This window comes from Narcine bancroftii, chromosome 3 (genome assembly GCF_036971445.1).
Source record: "Narcine bancroftii isolate sNarBan1 chromosome 3, sNarBan1.hap1, whole genome shotgun sequence".
Classification (NCBI taxonomy): Eukaryota; Metazoa; Chordata; class Chondrichthyes; order Torpediniformes; family Narcinidae; genus Narcine; species Narcine bancroftii.
Window position 1 is genome coordinate 39,724,976 of NC_091471.1, and position 17,150 is coordinate 39,742,125.

Genomic DNA, 17,150 nt, shown 5'->3' on the forward strand with positions numbered 1-17,150 from the left:
AGTGGGCAAAAATATAAAAATTGTTTCTTCTATGACATCAACGTTAGTTCTCTAGAAAGATAAATGAAATCATTTGTCTGTATTTTAACTTCATATTAATTTTCCTGCCTAATTTTCCACTCCTTCAAAATTTTCTCCCAAATGCTACAGCAATGGCTACAGAGCAAGAGCTGCCTGATGTTAATGCTGTTTATTCACGGTCAAGTTTGGACAGCTTGAAAGCATTCTGTTCCTGTCCAATATCCCCACATTCACACTTTTGCCCATGACTTTGAATGAATGAGATCCCTGCTCAGGCAGCAAGAAAACACCAATGAAATCTGCTTTCTTTTTGTTTCTCCGTGGCTCAAAAATAGCATCTGCTTTTCAAATAGATCAATGAAGCATGCAGATTTAAGATTTCTAAACATTATTTTAAACATTATTCTAAACATTATTCAGATAGGAACTTATCATAGTAATGTTTCAAAGAGTAAGTGATAACTTTAAGACCTAAAACTGAAAATCCTTAATCTTTAAATTAGGCAGAAGCCTGAGAGTGTCTGATTTCAGAAGCTAAGCAGGCTCAGGCCTGGTCAGTACTTAAGAGGGGAGACTGCCAAGGAACACTAGGTGTTGTAGGTTTCTGTGAGGGGGGGAGACTGCCAAGGAACACTAGGTGTTGTAGGTTTCTGTGAGGGGTGCTGGACAAAGTGGCAACTCTGTCTAACTTATGGTAGACAAAAGTCAAAGAATTTCATGTATGTTACATTCTAAATGTAGTATTGCGTGACAATAATGGAACCCTAACCTTAAATATTTTGTTTTTTTTGTACATCAGAATATCACATCCATTCTGATAATTACCCATTATTTAAACAGTTATTCATTCATATTTATTCTCTCAACATAGAAATGCACAATAGGAACAGGCCTAAAAAAACTCGCTGCTTGCACCTGATAGATGTCATTCCACCCCCTCATATTCTTGTATGTATCTAGAGAGTGGAAGACTCTTAAATGCCCTTATTGTATCTGCCCTGTTCTAAAAACCAATTATTCTCTGTAAAAAATATTTGCCTCACACATTTCCCTTAAACTTCCTCTCCCTGGAAAAAAAGATCCTGACTATATACCCTATCAATGCTTCTCATAATTTGGTACACCTTTATCAGGTTACCCCTTCACTCAAGAAAAAACAACCCAAGTTTCGTCCAATCTTTCTCCATAACTCATACCCTTTAAAACACGCAAAACCCTTGTAAACCTCTTCCATACCCTTTCCGAAGCTTCTTGTAATGAAGCGACCAGAATTGCACACAGTATTTTGAATGTAGCCTAATCAAAGGTTTATATAGCTGTAACATGATGTCCTTACTTCTATATTTAGGGCCATGCCCAATAAGGTCAAGCATCTTTACCACTGGATCTACTTGCATGGCCCTTTTCATAGACCTGAACCCCCAGATTTTATGCATGTTAATACTTTTAAGAGCATACATTCCATAAGGCCATAAGATACAGAAGTAGAGTTAGACCATTCGGCCCATCAAGTCTGTTCCACTATTCAAAATGCAGCTGATGTATTTTCCTCTCATTCCCATTTTCCTGCCTTCTCCCTATAACCTTTCACACCCTTACTCATCAAGAACCTATCAAACTCTGCTTTTAATCTACCAAATGACCTGGCCTCTACAGATGTCTGTGTCAATTCCAGATTCACCACCATCTGGCTAAAGAAATTTTGTCCTTACATTTGGCCTCTCACAGTACAACACCTCATGCTTGACCTGATTAAACTTCATCTGTCATTTCTCTGCCCATATCTTACCTATAACATGTTATATTCTTAAATAATCCTCCACACTGTCCACAACTCCGCCAATCTGCATCAACAGCACTTTTTTGTCACAAATAACAAGGGCCCTAACACTTCTGCTATACGTCATTCACACAACTATCGAAAGTTGAATTAGGTTGGATCACTTAGGCGAAATCTATGAAAGTAACTTGAAAAACTAAATGATACCTTCCAGCTCTTGAACTTTTTTCATATGAATCTTGAGTTGCTTCTTCAGTTTCTTCTCATTCTTCTCTTGTTTTTCCACAAGCTCTTTAAGGTCCTGGGGAAAAAAAATTGGAGGGAGCACTGTCTTGCTGAGCTGATTGCACTACAAAAGGGTAGACTTATTGTATATGCAGACAACACAAGTATGCAAGGAGTTTGATCCTTCAAATAATGTCTTACAGGATCTTAAAGGGTACAGGAAGCATAATGCATGAGGATTAAAGGTGGAGAGAAACCAGCATTTTCAGTTTTTACGTAGTTCCCCCTTTATCCGTGAGGGATATGTTCCAAGACACCCAGCGGATGCCTGAAACCACGGATGGTACTGAATGCGCTATGTGTATATATACACATACACACACACACTGTTTTTTCCTATACTTACTTACCTATGATAAAGTTTAATTAATAGATTAGATACAATAAGAGTAATAATAACAATAAAATAGAACAATTATAACAATGTTTTTTTAAAAAGGGTTACACGAACACAATCACTGTGATAGCATGACAGTCGATCTGATAATGGAGATGACTAACAGGCAGGAAGCGTATACAACGTAGATATAACCATAGAACCATTTACGGAGCTGAAACAGGCCACGTCGGCCTTTCGAGTCCGCACCGGTTCACTGATTTTGTGCGCCCTCTTCAGGCATTGGTCCCGGTAGATCTTCATTCAATAACGATGGGTGAATTCAATGAGGTGGAATCAGATAATAGCAAAACTATGAGCAAACAGATTGCCTTTCCAATGCTGAAAGGATTGGACAGTAGATGTGAATAATTCATTCTATGTTTTCTTTAACAGCTAAAATCGTAGAAAATGAAGGGGCACATTGGAGCTGCTTCCTTCTGGACAGTTTTGGTCATAACACAAGCCGCAAGCTGCTGCCCAAAGTTTTGGCATTGGAGATTTTGAGGTTATCCCCCAGGGAAATCCCAGCTGTACAGACTTATGGGTATCTGCTGGAAGCCATCTGGGCTGGACGGCGTAAGATTTCATCGCACTTCTCAGAATGGAATGCAATATAAAACTTATGGAATTTTCCATTTAATGTTTTCGGACCGCGGTTAACCGCCGGTGACTGAAACCGCAGAAAGCAAAACCACGGATAAGAGAGGACCACTGCATTTACCTTTCTGCATCCTGTTTACGAAATTATTCTATATTTTTCTTCCCGGTTAAAATAAAATAGAAATTTGGCTAGTCTCTGCTGTATTAAATGTTATATTTTTCCAACATACAGCAGAGCAAACAGGCCCTTCCAGCCCATGCTGCACAATGATCTCAATTAACCTAAAACCCCCGTATGTTTTGAAGGGTAGGAGGAAACCCACACAGACATAGGGAAAATGTACAAACACTTTGTACACACAGTACAGTGCTGGACTCTAACCTCAGTCTCTGGCGCTGTAACAACATTGCATTAACTGTTGATTATGGGCCGCAGCTCTTGTATGCAAGTGAGCTGCATCTGTCATCCCTCCAATGACATCAGCCGCCTGACAAGCCTTCAACCTGACTTCGGCCCTTTCTGAGCCTTGCTCAAGTGTTTCCCTTGCCTTGTGACCCCATCTATCATTCTTTCTTCTTTGGCTTGGCTTCGCGGACGAAGATTTATGGAGGGGGTAAAAAGTCCACGTCAGCTGCAGGCTCGTTTGTGGCTGACCAGTCCGATGCGGGACAGGCAGACACGATTGCAGCGGTTGCAGGGGAAAATTGGTTGGTTGGGGTTGGGTGTTGGGTTTTTCCTCCTTTGCCTTTTGTCAGTGAGGTGGGCTCTGCGGTCTTCTTCAAAGGAAGTTGCTGCCCGCCAAACTGTGAGGCGCCAAGATGCACGGTTTGAGGCGTTATCAGCCCACTGGCGGTGGTCAATGTGGCAGGCACCAAGAGATTTCTTTAGGCAGTCCTTGTACCTTTTCTTTGGTGCACCTCTGTCACGGTGGCCAGTGGAGAGCTCGCCATATAACACAATCTTGGGAAGGCGATCTATCATTACACAGACATTAAACATACAGTAACCCACCATATAGAAACTCGGGGTCCTCCGGTGGTAGCGCAGACTACCTTAATATCATGAAATCGGAATTTGTCCACATGCAAGAGTTGGACAAAATCCATGGATCTGAAAGCTGCTGGGCTTCACTACTGCAGATGGTTCCAAAAGGATTTCCTGGGGATTGGCAGTCTTCTGGTGACTATCGTACCCTGAACACTTCTACCGTGATTCTGCCAAATACTGAAACATCTCTATTACCCCTTACTGAACTACTAAAAGAATCTGATTAGTCCATGCCCAAAAGATCATTAACTTTGGAAGATGATGCTGTGTGTGCTTTCAATAATGTGAAATCTACGCTTGTGAATGCCACAATGCTTATACATCAAAAGCCCAAAGCCTTGCTCTCTCTTACCACAGATGCACCTATCAGTGCTGTGGGAGCAGTGTTAGAAGAATGAATCCGTGGGCAATTGGAACCTCTGGTATTTTTTTTTCAGCCAAGCTGTCAAAGGGTCAGGCAAAGTAGAGTATGTTTGGTCGAGAATTCTTGGCCATTTATCTCGCAGTGAAACATTTTTGCTTTTTTATTGGAAGGTCGTCCTTTCACCATTTATACAGACCACCATACTGCAAGTACAAGCACACATCTCTACTCGTCCAAAGAGATTTGGGACTTGGACTTCATCCTACAATTTTCATCAGACATATGGCACATCTGAGGAAGAGCGAATGCCGTGGTCGACACCCTGTCCAGTTGCAATATTGATGCTTAACATACAACTACTGCCAACAATTTCATTGCCATGGCTCGTGCACAGCACACCAATCCCAATCTCTTCCAGTATTGCCAGACAAACTCTGGTCTCCAGCTTCAAGATGTGACCCTGGGTTAATTGGGTGAAAAGTTAGTCTGTGATGTTTCCACAAGAAGGCCTAGGCCTTGTGAAGTGGCAGATTTTTGAGTCGCTTCACAATCTATCGCATACTGGTAGAAGAAGATCAATCAAACTAGTTACAGAACGTTTTACCTGGCCTCATGTTAAATGTGATGTTGGATTACAGGCAAGTCTCCAGCCACATGAAATCCAAGCTGGGGGATTTTGTTGTTCTAGTTCAGTTTCCAGTTTCCAGCATGCACACCTGGACTTGGTAGGCCAGCTTCTGCCATCTCGGGGATATACTTATCTATTCACGTATGAAGACCAAACTACCAAGTAGCAGGAGGCCATTCCTATCACTGACATCTCTGTGGAGACAGTCGCTAGGGTTTTCGTGGATCGTGTGATTCCATCTTTCGATTTTCTAGTCACTATTACAACTTATTGAGGGTCTCAGTTCGAGTCAGCGTTGTTCTGAGCTCTCACTGACCCTCTGGGTATTACCCATATTCACACTACAGCTTCCATCCACAAGCCAATGGCCTCGTTGAGCGTTAACATCGACATTTGAAGGCAGCATTGACAGCAGGTGGTGATGCATCTTGGTGGAGCAAATGTTTGCCTATGGTTCTCCTTAGATTACGTACTGCTGTTAAGGTAGATTTTGGATGTTCAGCGATAGAACTAGTACATAGCACTGCGTTAACCTTGCCAGGCAAGTTTGTGAATCCGAGTGCAAGCACAACGCTCTATGATCCAGCTCATTATGTTAATCATCTTCGGGAAAACAAGGTTTCTCCATCCTACTCCTACATGGTCGGTGTCACCTGCAATGCATTTGCTGAATGATTTACAATGCTGTGCTCAGGTGTTCCTTTGCCATGAGGTTGTTAACAAACCACTTCAGCCCATTTATAGAACTTACGATACTACCCAAAGACTTTTGTGATCGACAGGAATGGAAAAGCTGATATGGTTTCTATTGACAAGTTGAAGCTGGCATATATTAATGGTCCAGGCCGGTCGCACCCTTGCCATTCGGACTGTGCATTGCCTGTCTTGTGGTGTCATATGAGGTTGGTCCAAGTGTCTGCCCTCCGGACCATTACATAGCAGGAAGGTTCTATTCAGGCACCTCCTTGCAGGGCTCAGAGGCTGAATGGGGTGGGGGTACCATCGCGGTCGTGTATTTAACTTCATCAGGAGGAGGAGAGTGAGAATGTCAGGATCACCGGGTGGCAGTGAGCCAATGAGAAGATCAGAAGATCAGTTTAGTCAGGTGGTGTTTGGGGAGTTGAAGAATGCAACGTTGTGTCTAGTTAGTAATAAAAGAAAGTCAACTTCATGGTGAGCTGAAAGAAATGAGCAAGTGTATTCTTTATTTATTTGTAAGCTGTGGTAAATCAGTGCTGTTACAAATGAATCCTAGGAAAAATGGGTTCTAAAGGTTAATATAGTGGTTAGCATAATGCTATTACAATGCCAGTGATCCAGATTCAAATCCACCACTGTCTGTATGGAGTTTGTACATTCTACTTGCGTCTGTGTGGGTTTCCTCCAAATACTCCAGTTTTCTCCTACCCTTCCAAAAATATACAGCGTTTATATACAGTTTGTTGGTATATTTAGGAGCATGGGCTCATGGATGGAAGGGCTTGTTACTGTGGTATATGCCTAAATTTAAATTAATTTATTTTTACATTGAAAAGTTTAAATGAAAATGAACTCTAGTACGGTAAAATTATCCAGTAGAAATATTGGTCCGTTAAATTCTCATGTACTTTTCTTCATGTTTGAATTATCCAATTTCCATTTGATGATTGCTCTGTTATTGTAGCTTATACTTGAATCATTTTATATCGTATACAGATATGTTTTAAAGGAGATAAATTGTGGCAGGTTTTTTTTCATGTAGGTCACATACAAACACTTCAAAATGGATCTCATTTAAAATGCAAGAGCTTGGCTCAAGTCAGACATGCTTCGGGTGCCTTTGCAAAAACTTTGAGGAATGCCTATAAGGACTTCACAAGTAATTGGACATGCTGTGGAGTAGTGGATTATTGTTTTGGAAAGCAACAGATGAATTAACTCAGAAGATGAGGTCCAGTGCTGCAGTCTGTCTGAATGCAGTTGGCTGTTCTAGGAAGGTCATGTGGTTTTGCAAGCAGAGACAGTTAAACAGGCTTTTCTGAGAGAGAAAGAGAGAAAGAGAGAGAGAGAGAGAGAGAGAGAGAGAGAGAGAGAGATGGTTATGCAAGCAGAGACAGTTAAACAGGCTTTTCTAAGAGAGAGAGAAAGAGAGAATGAGAATTCAGTTCTACCATTCAGCAGCAGAAGCTGGGACTGGAACATGACAAGCTGGCAAGCTTGTGGAAGAAACCCATTTTGAAGACGGGTTGTGAGTTCTTAGTTCAGCCCATTCAAAGCCCTTGTGGTCCATACAAGAGAAGATGGCTGGCTGTATAATGTTTTACTTGAAATAAGGGAAACCGAAAAGGAACTCTGTGATAGCCTGAAAGAAAGAGGTTATCATCTGGGAAAATCCTGATGGGGTGAGTTTCTTCAGCAAGTGGTTGATTGTGGTTGATTGGAAGGAATCAGTTTGTGTCCAACGAACAACAAATCTCTCTCTGAAAACTAACAAGAAACTTCCTGAGCAGTAACCATTTACCTTTCAAGCACCAAAGCCTGGGGAAGATTCATAAATGTTCAATTCTGTGCATAGTACTAGAATTGCCAGATACTGGTGAACTTGGAGGGGTCAGAAATGAGATTGAACTGTGAATCAAAGAACTTTTCTGAAGTCACACACACATTATATAGACGTGCACTTAGAATTAGAAGGGGGTTAATTAGGTCAGTTTAAGTTAATAGTAATAAGTTAAAGTTTGATCATGTTTTCATGTTTAAAGTTAATTTTGTTTAAGTAACCATTTGTCTTGGTGAATTTCTATTGCTGCTGGGTTTTTGGGCCCATAACAAGATAATAAATGAAAACCAATAACACAGTCTGAAGTCCAGTCTATTTCTGTGCAGTTGCCTGTCTGAATGCTTCTGAAAGGATTACCAATCTTACCAGATTCTCATTGGTGAGACGTGTGATCTCTTGTTGTATGTTGTACTCAATACGTGCTTCTGGAGACAGCTGTAGTGTCTGTGTGAGAATTTGTTGCTGCTTCTCCATCTCCTCCTTCATCGCCTCATTCCGTGCCTGCATTCTTTCCATCTCTTCCCCGTGTTGCTTGATCTGAGACTGCAACTGTGCCTCCAACAGCCTGCGGTGCCAGTAATATCAAGTTAAAAAATATCAGCTAGAGGAGCTGGTTCATATGTTTAGTTCTTAACACAATACTTTTTATCCTCAAATATGAAAAGATTCATGTTTCACTGCAGGCTGGATATGGGGCCAGTACTAGTGATTACTGTCAATTATACAGGACCATATAACTAATTCAAAGCGTAAAGGTTAACTAGGTTAAAGCAAGACTGAATGATTTACCTTGATTGACTGTATCCCCTCACTCAGCAAAGTTACAAAGGGTTAATAGAAGATTTTTTAACGGGAGATGCAATTAAAAATAACCAAGATGCAATTAAAAATATAATTTTTCTCATTTTTTTCCACTACACATCAAAACAGTAAAGCGACCAGATCACACTTCAATAATCCAAAGGAAAAACTGCTGACAATTCCTTCCTCGCCCCTTCCATGCACCTGCTTTCAGAGGAAAACTGAGAAGACCTGCTTACGTTCTGACTTGCATCTGATAAGTATACGGCAAGGACCATTTTGAATATGGCCGCCCACCAAATGGTTCTCAGATATGTCTGGAATCGACATCTTCCACCCAATTTTCTTCTAATTTATTTTTCTAAAAGGTTGTTCAACAAGCATTGTCCACATTACAATAACTTGGACAACCAATTAGTCTGTGTGAAAGTCCCACCATAATTTGTATTAATGCATAATCTTGCAGTGTTTATCTTGGCCAATACCAATGCTGCACACATTCACTGACCATCAGAATTCACAGGATAACATATACTCTTCCTTAAACTAAACCAGGGTTGCCAAACCCCTCACTAGAAAGGCACTTAAGAATGAGACTCTAAGCAAGTTATAGATTTTTAATATTTGTGGAAGTTCAATATATCTCTGAAATAATTGATGTTCAATAACAGTGTGAATCTTAAACTTCTCAGTTCTTGCAAAACTAAATTGCTAAAGATAATCATTTGACAAAAGGTCATTTAATCGGGATATTTTCACTAAATTTCCTGCTGCTGAAACCCTCAAATAACTTTAAATCTAATCATGACTATTTCAACACATTCCTTGCCAGCCTACCAGATTTCACAAACTTGAGAACATTTGTCCTGATTCATAACAAGCTTTTTTTCTTTGTTCACCTTTGTGCTGAATGATCCACATCAGTTCTGGTTAAGCAAAACTTGGATCTAAAGTTCACTCCATTCCTCTGTGACTTTGGTTCCCACTATTTCTGTTATCTCTTTCAACCAATACATGTCCACCTTTGCTTTTGTAATCAACCTTGATTTTAAGTTGTTTCCCAACTGGCTGCTGTACTCATCTGCTGGACTTGTATATAGACTGATGTCATTCTCTTGTGAAACATCTTTTACTATCTTGCTACACAAATACCAAACTTAAACTACTCCAAACATGCTTTATAGTTATTTTAAACAAAAGCAAGCAAAGATATGACCTGGCAACTTCCTTTAGACCTTGATATGCCAGGCCAAGCTCTCCATCTTCATTGAGGTAGCGCCAGTCCTCAGCCTGGCTGCAATTGTATGACAGGTAAAAGGAAACAGGAACAGAAAAAAAGAGAAAGGAGCAAAGTGTCATTCAGAGAGAGTAAAAACAATGTTTCCATCGTAAGTTAGAAAAGAACCAAGATTTGAGATATTTCTCCAAGTTACAAGATACAATAACTTGGAAACCTGATAAATCAAGGCCAATGCAAGTGGAATGGGGAGGTCTCAGACAAACAAACCATAGTAAAATACATTGGATACTAAAGTTTTTGCTAATGTGTCTGACATCTAAGATACACTGGCCTTAGGCTCAGAGATCAAGTACCAAAATGTTTGTCTTTTCTTAATAAATCCAGTTTCGTCAAGTTTTACTATTTTTGGTACACAGACAGCCAATCTGTTTGCTCATAGTTTTGCTATTATCTGATTCCACGTACATTGAATTCGCCCATTGTTATTGAATGAAGATCTACCGGGACCAATGCCTGAAGAGGGCGCACAAAATCAGTGCGGACTCGAAAGGCCAACGTGGCCTGTTTCCGCTCCGTAAATGGTTATATTAATTACTGATCATATTTCAGAGAGCAATTTCAGTTCAAGTAAACAAGAAAGAAACAGAATCAGAATTTGTCGTCATGTCGATGTCACAAAATTTGTAGTTTGGCGGCAGCATTACAGTGCAAATTTTGCTATAAATTACATTTAAAAATAAATTAATTAGTGCAAAAATAAGCGAAAGAGAGGTAGCGTCTGTGGATACCAGATGCTGTAAAATCATGGTTTGGAACAAAGCAGAGTTACTCAGAATGATCCACCTACTTAAATTAAGATTCAACCAAACACAGAAAGGTGAGATTTCTGTTGACTGGACTTTGTCACAGCTGATATATTATAAATCAGAGGATTTGATAATGTCAGACAATCTGTGTGGCTCCTTTGCAGCCACAGTTAGTTACATTATCTTAAAGGGAGTATTTCTGGATTTAATAGTCTTCTCTCAATAATGGTCAGTTTTTCTGTTTAAAAATCTATTTACCATCCCATTTGTGTTTCATTGAAAATACATGGGAACGCTAAGGTTTGATTTCGATGGTTCCGTCAGCTAATTTCCTCTGAGGCCCTGATAGAAGTAATGGGAGTTTTATTTGCCACAGATCTGTTGATAGTGGAAAATAAAATCAGCATTTATTTTGGATCTTGATTGCTCTCCAATGTGAATCAGGTAACTTTCCTGTTATGAGATACCTTGCCAAACAGAATGTAAACTGTTTGGATTAGGATTGATCCAAGTCAATTAAGGACAACCATTGTGGCAAATGGAACCATCTTTTATTCACTCCTGAAGCTTGTGTGGATCAGGCTGAATATAAATCCCTTTATGCCATTTCTTCTGTGATAAAAGAATGGATTTTTAAAGATGCACCCATAAAATGGGTAAAACTGTTGGCCTCAGAGAAAATAATAGACTTGTGCTGGGGAGATTCTTTATACTTAAAAAATGTACCTATTTGTTTCACATATGCCATTGTAAGCCTCAATCGCATCGTCTTTATCTGTTTCTTCATCACTTCTTTTCCACTCGTATTTCTCTGTCACATCATTCTGCAATGACAAAAAGCAAATTATCTGGCATGTCCAAATGCAATCTCTAATTCAGCAAGTTGGCATTCTATGTGGAATACCAGAGAAATGACTACAAGACCCATGAAGCTCACAAATGGCTGAAAGAAATCATTAGGATTGACCCAGATTTTTAATCTCACAAAAGAACCTGTCCATTGCACTCTCAAAGGCTATAACGAAAAACTATAGAATATTTACATCTCCATCATTGAATACTGGTATGCCTTTTTAAGTCAATATTGGCTCTTCCCAAAAAAACAGATAACCCCATTATAAAATGTGTGCCAGTCATGGCAAAGAATTAACCAATGTATTGGAGTGAACGTGGGGTTATCTCCTAAAATGCCCTTGACCCAGAACAATTTAATACCCATGACTCTGGGCCATATGATCCTGTACTCCTGATGCTGGAAGGGGATCAGGTGTATTGAGGATTGTTACTGTCAAGGGCAGCTCATGTTATTTGAGCAATTGAGGACTAAATATGAGCTAATGAAAATAATATTTTTCTGCTTTCTACAATTAAGAGCTTTCCTGAGGGACAAACTGGGACCAACAATGACTCTGCCTGACAGTAGTGACATGACACACTAATTTGAAAGGGAAATGTATGTAAATTTATTTCTAGGATGTATTTCATAATCCAAAGTGAAAGCCCGAAGCCGGACTTACATTGGTCAAGGGAAAGGTGGGAGTCAGACTTGGGCATAACAATTAATGAACGATGGTGGGAAGATTTGTTTTTGAATAGCCTGACAGGAATTGTTAATGCCAGACATACTGGTGCAATATAATTTCTTGCATCAGTTACACCTCCCACCGATAAAATTACACAATTCAAAGCCTGAAATCTCAGAGCGGTGTGGTGGTAGGAACCTTTGTCCACTCCAGCTGGCTGGGTACAAGAGTAAGATCCTTCTGAGAAGACCTGGGGGGACACTCTGGAAAAAAATTACAAAGGTGGATTTTCCAAAGGAGCTTCTAGAAGTACCTTCTAGGGGACATTGGTGTTTAGACTCTCCAAACACCAAATTCAATTTGTGATTGTCACCTTGTCAGTAGCCAGGAAGTGTATAGCGGTTATGTGGAAGTCCTACTCCCAGGTAAATATCACATGATGGAATATGGAAATACAGTGTTGCATTCCCCTGGAGAAAATCACCTACAATTTATAGAAGAGATATGGCACATTCATTGAAGTGTGGCAACCGTATCTGAGGCACATAGGTGCACTCTTCCAAACCCCCACCACCCCCCAACCGAATAACAAAAGAAAGGAAACAATCCTTCCAAACAGGTAAAGGATTAAGAATATGAAATGGGGAATGTGGCACAGACGACACGTGTTTTTGCCCCTTCATGATTTATTTAATATCCAAAGTCCTCCAGGTTCGAGGAGGATCATTTTCTTTGTAGGTATTGAGGCTGATTTTGTATGTCTGTATTTTTATATTTTGATATTTATATAATTTAAAGGATGGGGAGGGTTAAAGGAGGGGAAAATAAGGGCTCTGTATCATACTATGTGGAAAGAGAATGTAAAATTCAGTTTATTGGATTTGTAGTCTTTGAAAAATAAAAAAATCAAATATTTTTTTTAAATTTGGCTCTTTCCTCTCACCATCATGTTTAACAATCATAATTACCATGCTTTTTCCTTCTTCTTTCTGCTGAGCAGCTTTGACTATTTGTGTTCTCAGCATAAGGACCTCATCCTTGCGCACCTCTAGCTCCTCATTGGCTACCTTCAGTTGACGCAGAAGGACATTGTAGGCATTTTCCGCATCATTACTTGGATCCTCTGTCATCGACTTCTCCGCAACAGCTTTTCTCAGCTCATTGAGTTCATTTTTCAGCTTCTTGTTTTCAGATTCCAACTCGTGTCGCTGTGAGATAAGGAATTGGAAAATGTCTGTGCAATAAATTATGACAATTTACCATTTTATTGATGCTAATCATGTAAGGTAAATTTCATATTTCAAAATGGAGGAATGGACTTCTAAAAGCAAAAAGTGGCAGATGATTGAAATCTGAAATATAAATAGGAAATGCTGCAAGCATTCAGCAGAAGAAACAGGATCTCTGGAGGAACACAGTTTTTGTTTCAGCTTGATGACCTTTGATCAGAACTAGGAAAAGTTAAAAATCTAATAGATTTTAAGTGGCAAAGTAAAGAGAGATTGGAGAGATTTTTGGAAGGCAGCTGTTTTATGCAAAATGGGTAGATATACGAGTTATTCCCACTGCCATGTCTGCAATGTACTTGTGGTGCACTATCGAACAGAAGCAAACACACGAAAAATAAAGTCTGTCTACAGGCTTTATTTGACATAAACTTCCACAGAGCTGGCTGTGAGGAATGCTGTCGCAAGCTCTGAGATGGTCTTCAAAGAGCTGGATCTGGCTTATATCCCGGAGGGTGATTGACAGCCTACCAGGTGGGGCTTGGACCATTGAGGTCGGCTGATTGACAGTCGGCCAGGAGTTGCCTTGTCCCCGTACTCTTCTCCAGGTACAGAGGTCGCCCCCCTGCAGTAGGCTGGTGGTGTACCACCATAGTATTTCCATAATGTACCAAGTAATTCACCCTCTACTTCTGGACTTTTGATCATCTCCAAATTGTTACATCTTCAAATTGCAAGGCACTGAATCCTACCTGGACTTATTACCCCCCAAAATCTTCCTGCTTACATGCTTCCCTCTTTTAAGAGACTTCTTAAGGTTCTGATCCTTAACCTTTAGATGACAAGTTTTTGATCAACCGCCATAATATGGTTCAGAAAAAATATTATGTTTCTGTGGACATGTCTTGGCTTGTTTGCCTTGTTAAAGGTATAAATGAAGTTGTCATCACAGATAAATTAAGGTCCAAATCAACCACGATCTGAGTGATTAGTAGAACAGCTCAAAGCTAATGCAAGCATTTCCTGACCTGCTAGACATTTTCTTCAGCTCTGCATTTTACACTGCATTTTTCTCTCTTTCTTGGACTCAAAAAAACAACCAGCCAATTAGTTAAATATTTGTTGTAGAAAACCTTTACTATAATAATTCTAGGACTGAGAGACAATATTTACATAGATAGGAGACTGGAGATGCTCTCCTGTGAACAGAGAAGATGAGGGAGAAATCTGGTTGAAGTGTTCAATATCAAAGAGGGTCTAGGCAATTAAATAGCTGTTTCCCTGGCAGAAAGGGCAAAACTTTAAACAACAGGCAAACAAACAAATGGATGCAAGGAAAAAAAAACATTTTCATGTAATGAGTTGTTAGGATTTAGAATTCTGTATCCAGTTCTGGAGGAAGTCTCATGTTGCATTCAAAAAGGAATTGGATTAAGTGCCAAGGTAAAAAAGAATGCCAAGGCTATGGAGAAAGAACAGAACAGGTCTCATTATAAAATAACTATTTAAAAATCAACTGTTGTGAGCAGGATAGGACATTTGTATTCCTTTATAGTAACTATTCTGTCATCTGTTGATTCCAGGTCTTTCAAAATGAATGGAAGAGTAGATGGGGAAAATGGAATTGTGGACACAGGTTTTAGTTATCTCTTGTGCGGAAACTTGTTACAGATTTTGTAAAAATCAATATGGAATGGTAGGAAAGTCAGCAAACTAGATGAATCAATATATTAGGAAGGAGCTGGAATTAAAGACAGACTAAAGTTCACTTTGCATATTGATCGTATAAACATTAGTTGAGTTGGAATAATGAAAATGGCATTTCGGGATTATTCCAGATATTAATTGTTTAATAAACCAAACCACAGAAGGATGTTGCAAAAAATTGGATGTTGGACTGTAAATATATGTTTTCCAGAAGCATGTGTTCCTATCAGATATTCTTCAAAGCAAAAGAGCTGAACTTTGCCATTACCTTTATGATACATTCTGAGGAAACATTTTTTTAAAATTTGCTGCATAAGATCATGTTAGAGAAATAATTACTGTTAGCCTTGAAATGGGCTTTTTCTTATCTTAGTCAGTCCCTCCTACACAGAAGTGTCCAGGCTGCTGGGCAAGTCCACAGCTCTAAGTTGATCTAAAAGCTGAGTGTGCCTGCTAAATGTCCCCATTAAGCCATTTTGACTTATCCAATCACAGACACTCACTTTGTTCTACAAACCCCTCCTCCTTTATTACTGAAAACTAACTTTCCTTTCTCTCTTTTCCAATTCTAATGATGACAGATCTGAAACATTGCTTTTATTTCCATAGATGATGACAAAGCTGCTGGATTTTCCAGCATTTGCAGTTTCTTTCATTTTCAAAAAATTACAGCACAGTACAGGCCCTTTGGCCCACAATGAAGTAACTCCACAATAGTTGTTCTCAACCTTTTCCTTTCCACTCACATACCACTTTAAGTAATTCCTAAGCCATCAGTGCTCTGTGATTAGCAAAGGGTTGCTTAAGTTGGTATGTGAGTGTGGTGAATGTCTGCAAAGCTGCCCGTCTCCGCTCTGGCGAGCCTGGCTGTATTAACATTGGCTGTGCATTATCTCTACTGTTAAGGACACTCCCCTTGGATATAACTGTATGTGCATCTATTGTCTTTCATTATTGTACCATGAGTTTCTGCTAATAAAAGCCATGGTTATTGTTTGACCACATCGTCTTTGTCTACTTCATCAACTGGCACTTCAGTGAGAGGGAAGGGAAGGTTGAGAATCACTGCTCTAGATCAAATTGCTCCTTAAGTATTTTGCTTGAGAAAAATTGTCATTGGCCCTTTTCCTTTGGACTTATGAAACCATGCACATAACGAGTCAATTAAGTACAATTAAAGCAGTGGTTTTCAAACTTTTCTTTCCACCCACATACCACCTTAAGCAATCCTTTACTAATCACAGAGCACCTATTGTATAGGGAATACTTAAAGTGTAATGTCAGTGGAAAGATGAAGGCTGAGAACCACTGCTCTACAACAATCTAATCCTTCTCTACCTTCCACCCATAACCCTTCTTACATCCATGTGCCTGTCTAAGAGTCTTTTAAATGTCTATTTTATACCAGCCTTCACCACCACTCCCGGCAATGCATTCCAGGCACCCACCATTTTCTGTGGAAAAAAAATTACTTTCGAAGTCTCCCCTAAGCTTTCAATCTTGCCTTTTACAATCTTGTACTGCATACCTCTAAGTTAGTTTTCATCCTTCATCACTTCAAAGAGAAAAGCAATAGTTCGGTCATCCTTGCTTTGTAAGACAAGATCTCCTGTCCAGGGAAATTATCCATCCTGGTGAATCTCTGCGCCCTCTCTAAAGCTTCTACATCCTTTCTGTAATAAGGGAGCTAAGGCAAATTATCCATCCTGGTGAATCTCTGCACCCTCTCTAAAGCTTCTACATCCTTTCTGTAATAAGGCAGCCAGAGCTAAACAAATATGGTCTAATCAGTGTTTTGTAGAGCTGCAACATTACCTCACGGCTCTTGAACTCAATCCCTGACTAAAGAAAGCCAGCAGACCATACACCTTCTTAACCATTTCTTAATTTTCATTTATTCAAATACATTACTTTGTGAGTACTAGAGGTTGGCTTGGTTCATACCTTTAAACTGTCATAGGCTATTTCCACTTCATGCTCATCATTCGGGATGCCACTGTCATCGTTTGCCTTTGTGGAAGAAAAGCAAAATTTTCGTCACATTTTGACAGAATGAAAAATAATGCTCATGGTATGGGTATATTGTTTCTTCATCTGAAGTCACAAATAGGGGCAGGAAGCCTGCTCTATTATTTAATAAGAACATGGCTGATCTCCTGCAACATCAACTGCATTTTCTCCTGCTTGTGGGGTCCTTTCATCC

At 39.7% G+C, this 17,150-nt stretch overlaps 1 protein-coding gene across 3 annotated transcripts in view; it reads right to left on the reverse strand.

Annotated features, from left to right (window-relative positions):
• myo5b (myosin VB) overlaps positions 1-17,150 on the reverse strand; it is a 264,470-nt gene that overhangs the window by 19,681 nt on the left and 227,639 nt on the right. For all 3 annotated transcript variants that reach the window (XM_069923885.1, XM_069923884.1, XM_069923886.1), the window contains 5 exons: positions 16,892-16,957; positions 12,983-13,222; positions 11,218-11,315; positions 8,011-8,209; positions 2,009-2,102 (listed from right to left, as the gene is read on the reverse strand). In XM_069923885.1, coding sequence (XP_069779986.1) covers positions 2,009-2,102; positions 8,011-8,209; positions 11,218-11,315; positions 12,983-13,222; positions 16,892-16,957 — 697 coding nt within the window. The remainder of the gene's footprint in view (positions 1-2,008; positions 2,103-8,010; positions 8,210-11,217; positions 11,316-12,982; positions 13,223-16,891; positions 16,958-17,150) is intronic.